This window comes from Tachyglossus aculeatus, chromosome 1 (assembly GCF_015852505.1).
Source record: "Tachyglossus aculeatus isolate mTacAcu1 chromosome 1, mTacAcu1.pri, whole genome shotgun sequence".
Taxonomy (NCBI): domain Eukaryota; kingdom Metazoa; phylum Chordata; class Mammalia; order Monotremata; family Tachyglossidae; genus Tachyglossus; species Tachyglossus aculeatus.
The window spans coordinates 49,048,236-49,066,718 of NC_052066.1; the positions used below are offsets into that span (position 1 = coordinate 49,048,236).

The 18,483-nt window shown below is 41.7% G+C and overlaps 1 protein-coding gene across 1 annotated transcript in view; it reads right to left on the minus strand.

The window, feature by feature from the left end:
• Positions 1 to 18,483, minus strand: part of ATP11B (ATPase phospholipid transporting 11B (putative)) — a 195,507-nt gene that overhangs the window by 29,464 nt on the left and 147,560 nt on the right. Inside the window, exons 20-24 of the mRNA XM_038748670.1 lie at positions 15,813 to 15,966; positions 10,017 to 10,119; positions 6,925 to 7,070; positions 5,628 to 5,687; positions 3,310 to 3,437 (exon numbers count right to left, since the gene is read on the minus strand). Of these exons, the coding sequence (XP_038604598.1) occupies positions 3,310 to 3,437; positions 5,628 to 5,687; positions 6,925 to 7,070; positions 10,017 to 10,119; positions 15,813 to 15,966 (591 nt within the window). The remainder of the gene's footprint in view (positions 1 to 3,309; positions 3,438 to 5,627; positions 5,688 to 6,924; positions 7,071 to 10,016; positions 10,120 to 15,812; positions 15,967 to 18,483) is intronic.

Genomic DNA, 18,483 nt, shown 5'->3' on the forward strand with positions numbered 1-18,483 from the left:
TGACCAAAGAACCACCAGGTGCACACTGTGAGTAAGCTCACTGTGGGCAGGGAATGTGTCTGTTTATTGTTATATTCTACTCTCCCGAGTGCTTAGTATAATAATAATAATAATAATGGCATTTATTAAGCACTTACTATGTGCAAAACACTGTTCTAAGCGCTGGGGAGTTTACAAGGTGATCAGGTTATCCCACGTGGGGCTCACAGTCTTAATCCCCATTTTACAGATGAGGTAACTGCGGCACAGAGAAGTGAAGTGACTTGCCCAAAGTCACACAACTGACAAGTGGCAGAGCCGGGATTTGAACCCATGACCTCTGACTCCAAAGGCCCTGTTCTTTCCACTGAGCCATGCTCAATGTGCTCTGCACACATTAAGCATGTTTGTACAGATTTATTACTCTATTTTACTTGTAAATATTTACTATTCTATTTATTTTATTTTGTAAATAGGTTTTATTTTGTTGTCTGTCTCCCCCTTCTAGACTGTGAGCCCGTTGTTGGGTGGGGACCGTCTCTATATGTTGCCAACTTGTACTTCCCAAGAGCTTAGTACAGTGCTCTGCACCCAGTAAGCGCTCAATAAATACGACTGAATGAATGAATTAAGCGTGCAATAAATACCACTGAATGAATGAACAGGTCCAGCTAAAATCCTGAAAATAGCTGGCAAAGGTGGATATCACGTCCGTAACGCTCATAAGCGCTTAATAAATGCCATTATTATTATTATTATTTCCCCTATTTGTAATCTATTTAAATGTCCGTCTCCCTCTGTGGCTTGGAAGCTCCTTGTACAAAAGGATTGTATCGACCAACTCTACTGTACTTTCCCAAGTGATAAGTACAGTGTTCTCTGCATACAGTAGAGGAACAGTATGGCCTAGTGGATAATAATAATAATAATTGTGGCATTTGTTGAGTGCTTACTAAACGCCAGGCACTGTACTAAGCTCCGGGGTGGATACAAGCAAATCGGGTTGGACACGGTCCCTGTCCCACATGGGGCTCATGGTCTCAATCCTCATTTTACAGATGAGGTAACTGAGGCCCAGAGAAGAGAAGTGACTCGCCCAAGGTCACCCAGCAGACAAGTAGGAGAGCCGGGATTAGAACCCATGACCTTCTTACTCCCAGGCTCTATCCACTACTCCATATTTACTATTCTATTTATTTTATTTTGTTAATATGTTTTGTTTTGTCATCTGTCTCCCCCTTCTAGACTTTGAGCCCGCCGTTGGGTAGGGACTATATATGTTGCCAACTTGGACTTCCCAAGCCCTTAGTACAGTGCTCTGCACACAGTAAGCACTCAATAAATACGACTGAATGAATGCATGAATTTTCTAGATAGACGCACAGGTCTAGGAGTTAGAAGGTCCTGGGTTCTAATCCCAGCTCCATCACCTGTCTGCTGTGTGTGTGTGACTGTGGGCAAGTTGCTTCCCTCTTCTGGGCCTCAGTTACCCATCTGTAAAATGGGGACTGAGACTGGGAGCCCCATGTGGGTCAGGGACTGTGCTCAACCTGATTATTACCTGTATATATTTATTTATTTATTTTACTTGTACATATCTATTCTATTTATTTTATTTTGTTAGTATGTTTGGTTTTGTTCTCTGTCTCCCCCTTTTAGACTGTGGGCCCAATGTTGGGTAGGGACTGTCTCTATATGTTGCCAATTTGTACTTCCCAAGTGCTTAGTACAGTGCTCTGCACATAGTAAGCGCTCAATAAATACGATTGATGATGATGATATATGTTTGTACATATTTATTACTCTATTTTACTTGTACATATTTATTCTATTTACTTTATTAATATGTTTTGTTGTCTGTCTCCCCCTTCAAGACTGTGAGCCCGCTGTTGGGGAGGGACCGTCTCTATATGTTGCCAACTTGTACTTCCCAAGTGCTTAATACAGTGCTCTGCACACAGTAAGCACTCAATAAATACGATTGAATGAATGAATTAGCTTGTAGCTACCCCAGCACTTAGAATAGTGCCTGTTTAGACATGTTAAGCCTAGTATGTCAGTGGGACGGCCACACAGATGTGTATCAAAGGCAGGAGAAAATGTGAGACTGCAGAGAACGAGAGAGGTCAGAGCTGGAGAGAGAGATTTGGGAATCATTCATTCAGTTATATTTATTGAGTGCTTACTGTGTGCAGAGCTCTGTAATAATAATAATAATGGCATTTATTAAGCGCTTACTATGTGCAAAGCACTGTTCTAAGTTCTAAGTGCTTGGGAGAGTATAGTACAATGATGAACAGACACATTCCCTGCTTACAATGAGCTTACGGTCTAGGGGGCTGGGAAGAGATGGTAGTTGAAGCTACAGGACTGAGTGAGTTCGCCGAGGGAGTGGATGTAGGTGGAGAGCAGAAGGGGACCCACAATACAATGGACTCCCACAGTTAGTGGGGATGGGAGGCAGAGGAAGAGCTGTGAAGGACGGAGCCATTGGAAAATGAACTGTTGGACGCAGGGAAGGAATGAGGGAGGAAGTAAGTGTTTCAGTGAGGTGTCAACGGATGGGGTCGGAGGTGCAGAATGAGGGGTACGCTTTAAGAGGAGGTGGGAGAGTCAAAGATGGGGCAGAAGGAGGATAAAACAGCAGAGGCTGTGCAGGGGAGAGTCAGGGAGATCGCACCTGATGGTTTCAATTTCATCAATAAACTACGCGGCAAGGTCACTGGGGCAAGACATATTGGAGACTGGCAGGCGGGGGGGTTGAGGAGGGAGTTAAACACCTGAAACAGTCCGGCACAGGAGTCAACAGGGATGGAGAAGTAATGTTACTGGGAGGAGAAGACAGTAGAGGTGAGAATGAATTTGAGAATGGATGAGGTTGGCAGGATGTCTGGGTGCCCACCAACTGCCGTCTCTACGGATAGATTTGTTCGTTCAATTATTTATTTAGATTATGTAGTACCGTGCTCTGCACACAGTAAGCACTCAACAAATAGGATTATTGTTCACAGATAATTTTCTGTCTGTCTCTTTCATTAGTGTGCACGCTCCTCGTGGGCGAGGAATATATCGCTCGTTCACTTTGTACTTCCTAAGCGCTCAGTACAGTTCACTGCATCAAGCTGGTGCTCCAAAAGTGCCAATCCTGCTACTACCCCTACCACTTATGATGCTTACTCATTATATTCAGTGTTCTACCGAATTCTAAGAAGTTTGGGGAAACAGGTAAGTTCAATAAAAGCCACTGTAAATCACAAAGCACGTAATTCCCCGCTATTTAAAATATTCCATAAAGTTATATTAGTTCCATAGATATGAGAATGTACCTACCGATAGAGAGTGGGCTTGCTCTGTAACACGTGAGGGTGTACGTGCTGTTCAAAGAGACTGTACATCAATATAGGTAACGAAGTAAAACAAATATTGTACAAAGTCAGGTACACACTGTCGTATAATGTCTGCAAACAGAAATATATTGATATTTTGAGGTTTCAAATGGAAATGTCAAACAGGACAGTACACTTGAGGAAAAAAATTAATTGATTATACATGTAAAGTGCTTTCAATCTTAAACCACTGGTACACACTGTCGCATAAAGTCTGGAAACAGAAATATATTGATATTTTGAGGTTTCAAATGGTAACGTCAAACAGGACAGTACACTTGAGGAAAAAAATTAATTGATTATACATGTAAAGTGCTTTGAATCTTAAACCCAAAGATCTGCTCTTGTTTGATCTCTTCAAAGATGTCAGAATATTTTGGTCTGAAAATTACCATACAGATTTATAGTGGATTTAGTATATACTCTAGATTAAGAACTATCAGAGAGTGGTTGTGAATATTTTCATTGTAATTTAGATTAAATAGCATTTTAACTCATATCAAGTGTCTCAGCACGGAAAGCTTTAAAGATTTTAGCTTCAATACGTAACTATGGAATGAAAGGATATCAGAAATGGTACTGCACGGAAGCAGTACCTTGAAACTTAAATTTGAACTGCATTTTAAGGGTTCATTTGATTGTCGTTAAAAAAAGCACTTGAGCATTATTTCCAATCTGAAACCAGTCACCATTTTAGACTTGATCAAAGGCTGGCAGGATGGCAGCCTGCTAAAGAAAAGCAACCATTTAGTACCTCTTCCCTACTCTCCTTCCACAAATTCAAACACTATTAAACTATCAAGAGAAGCAGCGTGGCTCAGTGGAAAGAGCCCGGGCTTTGGAGTCATAGGTCATGGGTTCAAATCCCGGCTCTGCCAATTGTCAGCTGTGTGACTGGGAAAGTCACTTCACTTCTCTGGGCCTCAGTTCCTTCATCTGGAAAATGGGGATGAAGACTGCTAGCCCCCCGTGGGACAACTTGATCACCTTGTAACCTCCCCAGTGCTTAGAACAGTGCTTTGCACGTAGTAAGCGCTTACTAAATGCTATCATTATTAAACATGAATGTGATTTACAAGGACTAAACAGGCCCTAGCAAGGCCAATATGGGGCATCCAAATTTATAGGTAAGGGGACCATAAAAGGGAATCAATGAGCAAGTACTGTAGTGACTGAGACTTACGTAATGGAACAGAAAAGTGAAACTACGGGAGAAAATCTAGTGGAAAGAGCACAGTATTGGGCGTTAGGAGGCTTGGGTTCTATTTCTGACTCTGTCCCTTGTCAGCTGGGTAACCTCTGGCATGTCACAACTTCTCCATGCCTCAGTTTCTTCACTGATCAAATGGGGGATAAAATATATATTCTCCCTCCCTATTAGACAATAGGTTACGTAGAATGGAGACTGTCTGATCTGCCAAGCAGAGAAGCAGCATGGTCTAGTGGATAGAACAAGGTCCTGGGAGTCAGAAGGACCTGGGTTCTAATCCCAGCTCTGCCACTTGTCTGCTGTGTGACCTTGGGTAAGTCGCTTCACTTCTCTGGGCCTCAGTTCCCTCATCTGTAAAGTGGGGATTAAGACTGTGAGCCCCCATGTGGGGCAAGGACTGTGTCCACCCCAGGGCTTAGTCCAGTGCCTGGAACATTAACAAATACCGCAATTATTACCTGCCTGTCTTATATCTACCCCAGGACATAGCACTTAGTAAAAGCCAAGTACTGACTATTATTTAATAATCACAAATCTATCAGACCTCAGCTCTCCACACCTCTTAAGCCCCCCAAAATCCCACCTCCTCCAGTGACCCTTTCCAACTGATCAGCACCTCAAATCTCATCAACCCTTTAACCATCTCTTGCATTTATGTATTCCTTTATTTGCATCCTCACCTCTTGTGTGTATTGATGTATATTTATATATACATATTTATAAACATACACATATGAATGTACATATGTATGCATAAATACACTCATATACAGTATACAGATTTATATATACACCCCAATGTTCAACTCTGCATATACGTTTGAACATTCCATTTTATTCCTTCTGATTTTGCTGCTTGTAAATATTTCTCCATCTGTATGTCCTGTTAGAAGACTGAGCTCCTTCATGGCAGGGAATGAACTGTGGTTCCGGTGTACTTTTCAAGTGATTAAAACGGGTGTGTTGTACTCGTGAGCATTCCATAATTACCATTACTACGATTACTATATATTTCTCTTAAAAGGAAAAAGTAACCAAATCTGTTTACTTACTTGTTGTGAAAACAAACAAAAGAACTGATATAAAAACTGCGGTGTAATAAAACACACATTCTGCAAAACAAGATCAAAAGAGATTTTCCATTAGGAATGTTTAAGTCAGAAAATGAATTCCTGTGAAATTACATTATTCTTCATCCCAAGTATTTGTTACTGTGCTTACTTGTGCACCCACTCCCACTAAATTTGTTTATTCAATCATATTTATTGAGCACTTACTGTGTGCAGAGCACTGTAATAAGCGCTTAGGAAAGCTTTTTGAGTCAACTACTTCTCTATGTCACCCCAAGTGCCCTTACTGTGAAAATAGAGGCTCATGGTTGGATGAGAAAGACGGGAATTTGGTCCAAGTAATACTGAAGACAGGAAAGTACAATTTGGAGTAGGAATCAAAATTCAAATCTTTTTGATTGCAGCTGGTTAACTGCAGTATCATCATTTTCTACCTTTACAGGAACTATTCACCCAATGTATAACATACAACTTAATTACATTAAATGAAGCTAAAAAAAACCCCCAAAAAGTCCTTCCATCAAAGTCTGTAATTTGAAATTTGCATAAAAATAGCACAGGCTCTCAAACGTGTTTCTCCTCCATCACTCGCGTATGGTACAAAAATCTGAGGAATTTATGTCAGGACAAAACCCACCAGATGTTTATGCCTCATATGCAAAGTCTTCGAAAATAAGATCTTTTGTTTTCAAAAGATCACAGTATTCCTAATTCAAAAACACCTCTTTTCAATGAGCTCTTTCGTAACTAAACTCTCCATGTGTTGAAACTTTTCTTAGGTTACAATAACTAACCACTGAATTTAATGCTCACTCTCCCATCCCCAAACTGTTCTCTCCACTTTCCCTTTAAAGGAATTCTGGGTTAGTTGTAAAGTTAGAAGTGCATGAGATTATAGCACTACAGCGTTTAGCAAAAATTAAGTGTTGTTGCCGCATCATCATCATCAATCGTATTTATTGAGCGCTTACTATGTGCAGAGCACTGTACTAAGCGCTTGGGAAGTACCAATTGGCAACACATAGAGACAGTCCCTACCCAACAGTGGGCTCACAGCAGGACACAATATCAAGTAATCCATTCATCCAAGCTTCCAGCTGTTACCGACTGTAAAAAAAGGTCTTGAAATACGTCTTATCACTATCAATATCAAATAAATAAATCATTTAATAATAATCATAATTGCTATAAATCAAACATCAATAAAAATATCAAAGTCTTAAAAAGAAACCATGTTACGACACTTATTGAAATGGCAATATCTTTTCTCTAAACTTACCTTATAAAAAAAGTACTGTACAAGGGTTGCTACCCTAATATAGTAAAAATGGCCATGGACAAAAAGCAACTTGGAAAGGAATTTAAATCTTGCTATTGCATAGTCGCTGTTTCTTACGGCTTGCCTTCCTTCTTTCCCCATGATTCCTGCAAAACACAGGTCACAAAATGAAGTCCAATAAAAAGGAAGTGTAGCAGAGAGACACATTTACAAGAGTCTGTTTTTAAGCGTCAAACACTCAGGGGTACCCCTCCCAGGGTCGCACCTGGAGCGTTTCCAGTCCTCTCCCAGTCTCGGCTATGGGAGGGAGAGTCAAGCGGAGGCCTACCCATTCCATTCCTAGCTTGGGCAGTGGTTAGCAATCTGCTAAAAGTCAAAATTCACCTGCTCTGGGCAGCAGCGGCCTAAGAGAGAGTTGAGGGTGGAGATTCGAGTTTACCGCGCGGAAGGCGGCAATGGTAAACCACTTCCGTATTTTTTACCAAGAAACCTCTCTGGATACACTACCAGGACGATTGCTGATGGACAGCGGGGTGTCCTGAGGGAGATGGCGTCGCTATGGGTCGGAAAACGGCTCGACGGCATGGACAAGACAAGACTCAGAGGTAGCCTGGGCTCAAACTCATTTCTTAGCTGTCTTCCTAGTAGGCAGCACTTCTGCAGGAAAGCTTCAACAGGGAAGCAGTGTGACCTAACGGGAAGAGTTTAGGCCTGGCTTCTAATCCCATTTCTCTCATCTGGTCTGCTGTGTGACTTTTGGCAAGTCACTTAACTTTTCTTTGCCTCCTTTACCTCATCTGTAAAATGGGGATTAAGACAGCGAGCCTTCTGTGGGACAGATAATCCATTTGATTATCTTGTATCTACCCCAACACTTCATTCATTCAATCGAGCTTAGTGTGTGCAGAGCATAATGGTGCCTAGCCCGTAGTAAGGGCTTAGCGAGTACCGTAAAACAACAAAACAGTTGGGGTGCTTCTCTGTGCTTCTTTAACTATAAAATGGGGATTAGAGCTGTGAGCCCCACGTGGGATACGGTCTGTGCTCCATCTGATTAGCTTGTATCTACCCCAGCGCCTGCGCTTAGTACAGTGCTCTGCACACAGTAAGCGCTCAATAAATACGATTGAATGAATGAATAGTACTGATATTGTGTCTGGCATACAGTAAGCACTTAACCATAAAGACATTCTCATTACATTTCCACAATAATATTTTGTGACAGAGCCATTTTGAGAAAAATAGTCACCAATACATTTAAACCAATATTAAAACATATGACGTCCACAGCAGCAGTAAGACTGCAGGTTGCTATACAATTTCAGAAACAATCCTATGGGATTCACATGTCATTGAACATCAGAGGAAACACCTCAAAATTTAGACAGTAACAACAATTAAGAATTATTGTACTGGGGTGGGTAGGGACTGTATATGTTGCGAACTTGTACTTCCCAAGCGCTTAGTACAGTGCTCTGCACACAGTAAGCGCTCAATAAATACGATTGATGATGGGAAGAGGAAAAGGAAAACAACTTCATTATCCAGATGAAGATCACTACAGTAACCTTAAAGTATTTTAGAAACACTAAAATTAGCTACTCTATATACACTCAGTAGTGTTAAAGTTGAAAGCAATTGTAACCAACCAGCAAGAGAAATAATTTAATTTGGTTATGGATAATTAAATGAGAATAATTAAGAAAAAAGTCCTTTCATTTATAAAAACAATCCATACAGCTACTAATGATAATGATGGAATTTGTTAAGCGATTAATATATTTCAATCACTGTTTAATCACTGAGGTGGACAAATAGGTAAATGCTAATCAGGTTGGACACGGTCCCTATCCCACTTGGGGCTCAAAGTCTTAATCCCCATTTTATAGATGAGGTAACTGAGGCCCAAGGAAGTGAAGTGACTTGCCCAAGGTCACACAGCAGACCAGTGGCAAAGCTGGAATTAGAACTCAGGTCCTTCTAACTCCCAGGCCCGGGCTCAATCCACCAGACCGTACTGATTCCCCAGATAAAGGTTCCTTGGAAAAGGACATTTGTTCAGTGACTTGATATGAACCACAATTCCTGTTTTTGTTTTGAAAATATGAGAAAACTTTCTAAGACTGCGATCATCCTCTTCTCTAAGAAAGACAGAAAATGGGAAAGCTGCACTTTCATTTTGGGGTCCTCCAAAATGTATTTAACCCTTGACTCAAGGCAAATTTCTTTATTACAATCAAGTAGAAAGCAAGTAACATGAAGTGTTATTCAAAAAAGGGGCATCATGTCAAGTTTGGGGATGATTAATCTATTTTTAAATGACCGTATGCAATGAAGGTATATTGAATCATGAATAGGTTTCAGAGTCACTAAGTGAATGTCTGGATAAAAAAAGTAAAGTGAAATCAGAACGAAGCACCTTACTATTTCAAAGTTAAGTACTCATTTATAGGAGTGCTGCTCTTTTATTACATCCTAGCACCTTTTCCTGTCATTTTAATATTATTTCTAAAGTACTGCCAGGCTGAGAAGTCTTGAGTTCACTCAACTCCGGATGAATAGGTGACATTACTCAGCAAACAGGAAGACATAATAAAAATCAGAGGGCAAATCAAAAGTTTAAAAATATCCTTACATTATTTTCAAATAATACACTTTGACAAGAGACAGGTTTAAAATACTCCAAATCCCCACACATTCATTATGCCACATCTTTAGACTGTGCGCTCATTGTGGACAGGGAATGTGTCTGTTTATTGTTTTATTGCACTCTCCCAAGCGCTTAGTACAGTGCCTTACACATAGTTAAGTGCTCGATAAATATGATTTAATGAATGAATTTTGCAAATGATGTTATCAGGAAATGAAGAAATTTTTTCCTGACCATACAAACCTGGCCACCCTGTCCGATCAGGTGAAACGGCTTTGTGCCCATGCTAAAAGAAGCGGAATGGGTGATTACTACGGCAAAATTTCTCTAAACATGGGGACTGTCAGAATGCAATGCTTTTCATTATAACAGAACTGCCCAAAATGTAAAAATACTAAGCAATCATATCAGCTTTAAAAGTTTTTTTTTGAAAAAGAGTTACCGATGCCAACGTGTGCCTCTTGTATCATGCTTACATCATTAGCTCCATCACCAATGGCTAATGTTATTGGTTTCTCTGGAGAGGTTTTTATCAGTCGCACAACCTGAAAGGGAGCACATTTCGATTTGACAATTTTGAAATGATCCTACATTTACTCATTTCTGAGCAACTTAAAGTTATTAACCTGAAATTACCTACTATATAGCAACACATGATTGTACTAACTGGGGCATGCATAATACCAATAAATACCAAAGTATTTTGCTTTGGAGATTGGTTGTACAGGAATTTCAAAATGAGAGACTAGGAAGGTATTTCAACAATTAAACCAGATAATCCTTGAATCTAAGGATGGGAAGCAAGATGAATTTTTCAGATTGCATCTAAAGGACTAACGGAAAAAAAGTGAGCCATGAGTCTGAAAAATTCAACTAAATTTGCTTGTGAATGCATTCATTCATTCAACCGTATTTACTGAGCGCTTACTGTGTGCTAAGCGCTTGGGACGTACAAGTCGGGAACATATAGAGATGGTCCCTACCAAACAACGGGCTCCCAGTCTAGAAGGGGGAGACAGACAACAAAACGAGACATGTAGATAGGTGTCAAAATCACCAGAATAGAACAAACAGAATTAAAGCTATATGCACATCATATAGGGAAGCAGCGTGGCTCAATGGAAAGAGCCTGGGCTTTGGAGTCAGAGGTCATGGGTTCAAATCCTAGCTCCTCCAATTGTCAGCTGTGTGACTTTGGGAATGTCACTTAACTTCTCTGGGCCTCAGTTACCTTATCTGTAAAATGGGGATCAAGACTGTGAGGCCCCTGTGGGACAAACTGATCACCTTGTAACCTCCCCAGCGCTTAGAACAGTGCTTTGCACATAGTAAGCGCTTAATGTCAATATTATTATTATCATCTCTAACAAAATAGATAGAATAGTAAATATGTACAAGTAAAATAAATAAAGTAATAAATCTGTGCAAATATATAGAAGTGCTGTGGGAGGGGAAGGAGGTACGGTGGGGGGATGGGGAGGAGGAGAGGAAAAAGGGGGCTCAGTCTGGGAAGGCCTCCTGGAGGAGGTGAGCTCTCAGTAGGGCCTTGAAGGGAAGAAGAGAGCTAGCTTGGCGGTTGGGCAGAGGGAGGGCATTCCAGGCCTGGGGGAGGACGTGGGCCGGGGGTCGACGGCGGGACAGGCGAGAGCGAGGTACGGTGAGGAGATCAGCGGTGGAGGAGCAGAGGGTGCGGGCTGGGCAGTAGAAGGAGAGAAGGGAGGTGAGGTAGGAGGGGGCGAGGTGATGGACAGCCTTGAAGCCCAGGGTGAGGAGTTTTTGCTTGATGCATAGGTTGACAGGCAGCCACTGGAGATTTTTGAGGAGGGGAGTGACATGCCTAGGGCGTTTCTGTACAGAGATAATCCGGGCAGCAGAGTGAAGTATGGATTGAAGTGGGGAGAGACAGGAGGATGGGAGATCGGAGAGGAGGCTGATACAGTAGTCCAGACGGGATAGGATGAGAGCTTGAACGAGCAGGGTAGCGGTTTGGATGGAGAGGAAAGGGCGGATCTTGGCGATGTTGTGAAGGTGAGACCGACAGGTTTTGGTGACGGATTGGATGTGAGGGGTGAATGAGAAAGCGGAGTCGAGGATGACATCAAAGTTGTGGGCTTGTGAGGCGGGAAGGATGGTAGTGCCGTCTACAGTGATGGGAGTCTACAGTCAGGGAGAGGGCAGGATCTGGGAGGGAAGATAATGCCTATGACATTTTTAGAATTTAAAAGATACTTCTTCCTGAGGAAAAATGATGCAAAAGAGGAAAATTTGAGGTTATTTCTCGGTCTTTGAATGATGGAGAAACTATTGGTTTAGCATCCAGAGTTAGCATAACACTATATGAAAAGTTTCAAGTAGACCAGAAAAAAATGACATATAAATGCAAGGAAGGATGGGCCCTATTACGTCTGAAATAAATGATTCAGTATCCCAAATTGTAATGTCTCAAATAAAATCTCACAAAATGATTAGGCTTCCTTCATTTCCTCAAGCGGACTGCGTTAAGTACACTAGGAAATGATGTTTGAATACCTTCAAGCTGTCTGCTTTTAGGAGAAAGAATAATTTATGAATAGTATTACTCATAGTAATGAATAGTGTCGAGAAGCAACATGGCTTAGTGGAAAGTCTATGGGCCTGGGACTCAGAGGACCTGGGTTCTAATTCTGGCTCCGCCACTCGTCTGCTCTGTGACCTTGGGCAAGTCACTTAACTTCTTTTAGTCTGTTACCTCAACTGTAAAATGGAGACTAAGACTGTGAGTCCCGTGTGGACATGGATTATGTTTAACCTGATCTGCTTGCAACACTATTTACCCCAGCACTTAATGCAGTGCCTGGCACATAGTAAGCACTTAACAAATTCCATTAAAAAACGTATCAGGAAGAAAAGTCTTAAAATAAGGTGGAAGAAATTTTAGTAAAGTGCAAATGGCACTTCCCGAAATTCAAAATAACCAAACATACCAGCATTGCTATCAACTCAAATTGATCAGCTGTTATTTCCATTCATTCATTCAGTCAATCGTATTTATTGAGTGCTTACTGTGTGCACAGCACTGTACTTGGAAAGTACAATTTGGCAACGGATAGAGACAATCCCTACCAACAGGCTCATTTCCACTTCCAGGAATAAAAGATTTGAGATCTGAATTCCACTATTGTTTGAAAACTATAATGAAATTTTCTATACCCAGAAGGATCTTCAGCTGTGATGGCTCTGACAGCTGAAGCAGCGTGGCTCAGTGGCAAGAGCCCGGGCTTTGGAGTCAGAGGTCATGGGTTCAAATCCCAGCTCCGCCAACTGTCAGCTGTGTGACTTTGGGCAAGTCACTTAACTTCTCTGTGCCTCAGTTACCTCATCTGTAAAATGGGGATTAAAACTGTGAGCCCCCCCTTGGGACAATCTGATCACCTTGTAACCTCCTCAGCACTTAGAACAGTGCTTTGCACATAGTAAGCGCTTAACAAAAACCATCATCATTATTATTATTATTCTAATTCCTGGGGGTGCAAGTGAATTTTGCACCCCGGTTATTGGAAAGTGTATAGATCCGGGAGTCGAGCAGCTGGATTCTAGTCTCAGCATTGCTAATGGCCTGCTGTGTGACGTTAACCAATCACTTAATACAACTTCTAGGCCTCCATTTCCTCATGTCAAAATGGGAACTTTTAAGGGATTTCCTGCCTCTGGTGTACTTTACAGGGAAACGAAAGATAAAACAGTAACTGACATTGCTTTTCTGCTTTCAAAACCTCCTTTAACTTGTGCCTCCAGAGAAGGCTGGGATGAGAGAGGTTCAAGTGGAAGGAGTAGATTTTGAAAGCAGAAGGGAGAGCTATGGATTATCAAGCCGAAACTCCTGACCACTGGCTTTAAGACACTCGGTTCTCTTCCTCTCCAAGGCAGCCCACGTATTTTGTTCCTGAAATAGCAACTTACTCGTTGTGCCTCGTTCACGTGCCTTTCGCCATCGTCCCCTTCTCACGTCCTCCCTCCTGCCTGGCATTTCCTCCTTCTTCGCCTCGGCCAGACCAGCACTTCCCCCACCTTCCAAGTTCTACTAAAATTCATTCATTCATTCATTCAATCGTATTTATTGAGCGCTTACTGTGTGCAGAGCACTGTACTAAGCGCTTGGGAAGTACAAGTCGGCAACATATGGAGACGGTCCCTACCCAACAGCGGGCTCACAGTCTAGAAGGGGGTGACAAACAACAAAACATATAAACCAAATAAAATAAATAGAATAAATATATACAAGTAAAATAGAGTAATAAATATGTGCAAACAGGTGCTCATCTCGCCACCCAACTTCCCCAACTAGTGCAGCATCTATGCAATTGAGACCTCACTTTCTGATCTTCACTTTCTGATCTTAAACACTCACTCTCTCTCTCTCCCGCAGCACTTAAGTACATATCTTTAAATTCTGTTGGTTCCCCTACCTGTAATTTACTTTAAAAAATGTCTCCATCGATCAATTGTTTTTACTGAGTGCTTCCTGTGTGCAGAGCACTGTATTAAACACTTGGAGAGTACAATATAAAAGAGTTGGTTGACATGTTTCCTGCCCACAACAAGCTTACAGTCTCCCCAGCTAGTTCGTAAACTTGAGGGTTGGGATCGTGTATAATAATCATAATAATAATGGTATTTGTTAAGCATTTATATGCCAGGCAACATTCGAAGCAAATCGGGTTGGACACAGTCCCTGTTCCATTTGGAGCTCACAATCTTAATCCTCATTTTACAGATGAAGTAACTGAGACCCAGAGAAATGAATTATCCAAGGTAATGCAGCAGAAGAGTGGCAGAGACAGAACTAGAACCCATGACCTTCTGACGCCTAGGCCGTACTCTATCCCCCGGCCCTACCTCCTTTCCCTCCCCACAGCACCTGTATATATGTTTGTACAGATTTAATACTCTATTTATTCTACTTGTATGTATTTACTATTCTATTTATTTTGTTAATGATGTGCACAGAGCTTTAATTCTATTTGATCTGATGGTACTGACACCTGTCTACATGTTTTGCTACGTTGTCTGTCTCCCCCGTCTAGACTGTGAGCCCGTTGTTGGGTAGGGACCGTCTCCATATGTTGCCAACTTGTACTTCCTAAGCGCTTAGTACAGTGCTCTGCACACAGTAAGCACTCAATAAATACAACTGAATGAATAACGAACAGCGATTTTGGCCCATGTGCGATTTTTCTGCAGCAGAACTGGAAAAATAGGCAACTGGGCAGTTAGTGAAACGAGGCGCCAGAGTGCAGTGGGTGACGGCACTCCCACTGTTGGGTAGGGACCGTCTCTATATGTTGCCAACTTGTACTTCCCAAGCGCTTAGTACAGTGCTCTGCACACAGTAAGCGCTCAATAAATACGATTGATTGATTTGGCACGCTTGTTCTCTTCTACTGCTCTGCCATCCTCCCCCAACCTCCTGCCAACCCGACAATCCTGCTGCTTTGCCTCCTCCATAGGCCTCCTCCTGGGAATAGAGGAGGTCCTAGTTGCGGTTGTTGCTGTCATTCATTCGTTCTCTCAATCGTATTTATTGAGCGCTTACTGTGTGCAGAGCGCTGTACTAAGTGCTTGGGAGAGTACAATACAACAATAAACAGACATGCCCTGCCTACAACAAGCTTATGGTCTAGATGGGGGGGGAGTCAGACATTAATAAAGCCCACTGTTGGGTAGGGACTGTCTCTATATGCTGCCAATTTGTCCTTCCCAAGCGCTTAGTACAGTGCTCTGCACACAGTAAGCGCTCAATAAATACGATTGATGATGATGAAATGAATAAATGCCAGATCTGTACATAAGTGCTGTGGGGCTGGGAAGGGGGAAGAACAGCAAGGCAGGGGGATGCAGAAGGGAGTGGGAGACTGTGAGCCCACCGTTGGGTAGGGGCCGTCTCTATATGTTGCCAACTTGTACTTCCCAAGCGCTTAGTACAGTGCTCTGCACACAGTAAGCGCTCAATAAATACGATTGATTGAGAAGGGGCCGGGGGCAGGGGAGCTTAGTCCTTAGTAGGGTAAAAGTTACAAAGGGGCTTGAAGGGCTACATTTCACTTGAAGAATGCCTCTTGGAACCAAAAGTTCATAATAATAGGAATAATCTTCAATCCTGCATCTACCACCGTAGCACGGAAAAGAAGAAATGTGCCCTTTGCAAAACTCTTTAAAAAGTGTGAAAAACCATCTTTTCCACAGAGAAATACGTTCATACTTTAGCTTTTTGAAGAGGAGCCATACGACAGCATAACACAGCAGAACAATTCCTGCAGACTTCCATAAATAATTTCTCGTGTTCCCTGAGTGCGAGAGAGAGGCTGGTCCCATCCACAACCAGTCCATGCTGAATCACATGATCCTCCTGTATCCTAAAAAGGAGAAAAAGGGTAGATTTTTAAAATGTCGCATTTGCAATTTATATTCAGCAAATACTAGCTGCCTGTTCTTTCTGAGAAATGGGCAGTTGCTCTCTGTGTGGCATTACGACAGCCTGTGAAATACTGACTTTGAATTCCTGTACTCTACCAACTGCTTCAGAGAAGCAGCGTGGGCTCAGTGGAAAGAGCCCGGGCTTTGGAGTCGGAGGTCATGGGTTCAAATCCCGGCTCCGCCAACTGTCAGCTGTGTGACATTGGGCAAGTCACTTCACTTCTCTGGGCCTCAGTTCCCTCATCTGGAAAATGGGGATGAAGACTGTGAGCCCCCCGTGGGACAACCTGATCACCTTGTAACCCCCCAGCGCTTAGAACAGTGCTTTGCACATAGTAAGCGCTTAATAAATGCTATCATTATTGTTATTATTATTATGATTACCAACTGCAAATGTCAGTATGACACGGTGACATTTCCCAACATACGATCAGGGATGCCAAGTCTTTATTTTCCCAACAGGGGCACTGGGTGGAGGGAATATCTCTCCAAGCTAGCTCTCTTCCTCCCTTCAAGGCCCTGCTGAGAGCTCACCTCCTCCAGGAGGCCTTCCCAGACTGAGCCCCTTCCTTCCTCTCCCCCTCGTCCCCCTCTCCATCCCCCCATCTTACCTCCTTCCCTTCCCCACAGCACCTGTATATATGTATATATGTTTGTACATATTTATTACTCTATTTATTTATTTATTTTGCTTGTACATATCCATTCTATTTATTTTATTTTGTTAGTATGTTTGGTTTTGTTCTCTGTCTCCCCCCTTTAGACTGTGAGCCCACTGTTGGGTAGGGACTGTCTCTATATGTTGCCAATTTGTACTTCCCAAGCGCTTAGTACAGTGCTCTGCACATAGTAAGCGCTCAATAAATACGATTGATTGACTGATTGATTCCTCTCCCCCTCGTCCTCCCTCCATCCCCCATCTTACCTCTTTCCCTTCCCCACAGCACCTGCATATATGTATATATGTTTGTACACATTTATTACTCTATTTATTTATTTTACTTGTACATATCTATTCTATTTATTTTATTTTGTCAGTATGTTTGGTTTTGTTCTCTGTCTCCCCCTTTTAGACTGTGAGCCCACTGTTGGGTAGGGACTGTCTCTATATGTTGCCAATTTGTACTTCCCAAGCGCTTAGTACAGTGCTCTGCACATAGTAAGCGCTCAATAAATATGATTGATTGATTGATTACTCTATTTATTTATTTTATTTATTTTATTTGTACATATCTATTCCATTTATTTTATTTTGTTTGTATGTTTGGTTTTGTTCTCTGTCTCCCCCTTTTAGACTGTGAGCCCGCTGTTGGGTAGGGACTGTCTCTATATGTTGCCAATTTGTACTTCCCAAGCGCTTAGTACAGTGCTCTGCACATAGTAAGCGCTCAATAAATATGATTGATTGATTGATTACTCTATTTATTTATTTATTTTATTTATTTTATTTGTACATATCTATTCTATTTATTTTATTTTGTTAGTATGTTTGGTTTTGTTCTCTGTCTCCCCCTTTAAGACGGTGAGCCCGCTGTTGGGTAGGGACTGTCTCTATGTGTTGCCAATTTGTACTTCCCAAGCGCTTAGTACAGTGCTCTGCACATAGTAAGCGCTCAATAAATATGATTGATTGATTGATTACTCTATTTATTTATTTATTTTATTTATTTTATTTGTACATATCTATTCCATTTATTTTATTTTGTTTGTATGTTTGGTTTTGTTCTCTGTCTCCCCCTTTTAGACGGTGAGCCCACTGTTGGGTAGGGACTGTCTCTATGTGTTGCCAATTTGTACTTCCCAAGCGCTTAGTACAGTGCTCTGCACATAGTAAGCGCTCAATAAATATGATTGATTGTTTGATTTATTACTCTATTTATTTTATTTATTTTATTTGTACATATCTATTCTATTTATTTTATTTTGTTCGTATGTTTGGTTCTGTTCTCTGTCTCCCCCTTTTAGACTGTGAGCCCACTGTTGGGTAGGGACCGTCTCTAGATGTTGCCAATTTGGACTTCCCAAGTGTTTAGTACAGTGCTCTGCACATAGTAAGCACTCAATAAATATGATTGATTGATTTATTACTCTATTTATTTATTTATTTTATTTGTACATATCTATTCTATTCATTTTATTTCGTTCGTATGTTTGGTTTTGTTCTTTGTCTCCCCCCTTTAGACTGTGAGCCCGCTGTTGGGTAGGGACTGTCTCTATATGTTGCCAATTTGTACTTCCCAAGCGCTTAGTACAGTGCTCTGCACATAGTAAGCGCTCAATAAATACGATTGATGATGATGATGATGATGATTATTATTACTATTATTAAAGCCGAAGCCGCGTCAGGCTAGCAAAAGTCACCTGGGCCCTGAGGTCACCGAGGAGAGGCGGTGCATCCCATCGGAAAGAGCGTAAGGCCGAGAGTCAGAGGAACAGAGTTCTAATTCCTGCTTGAC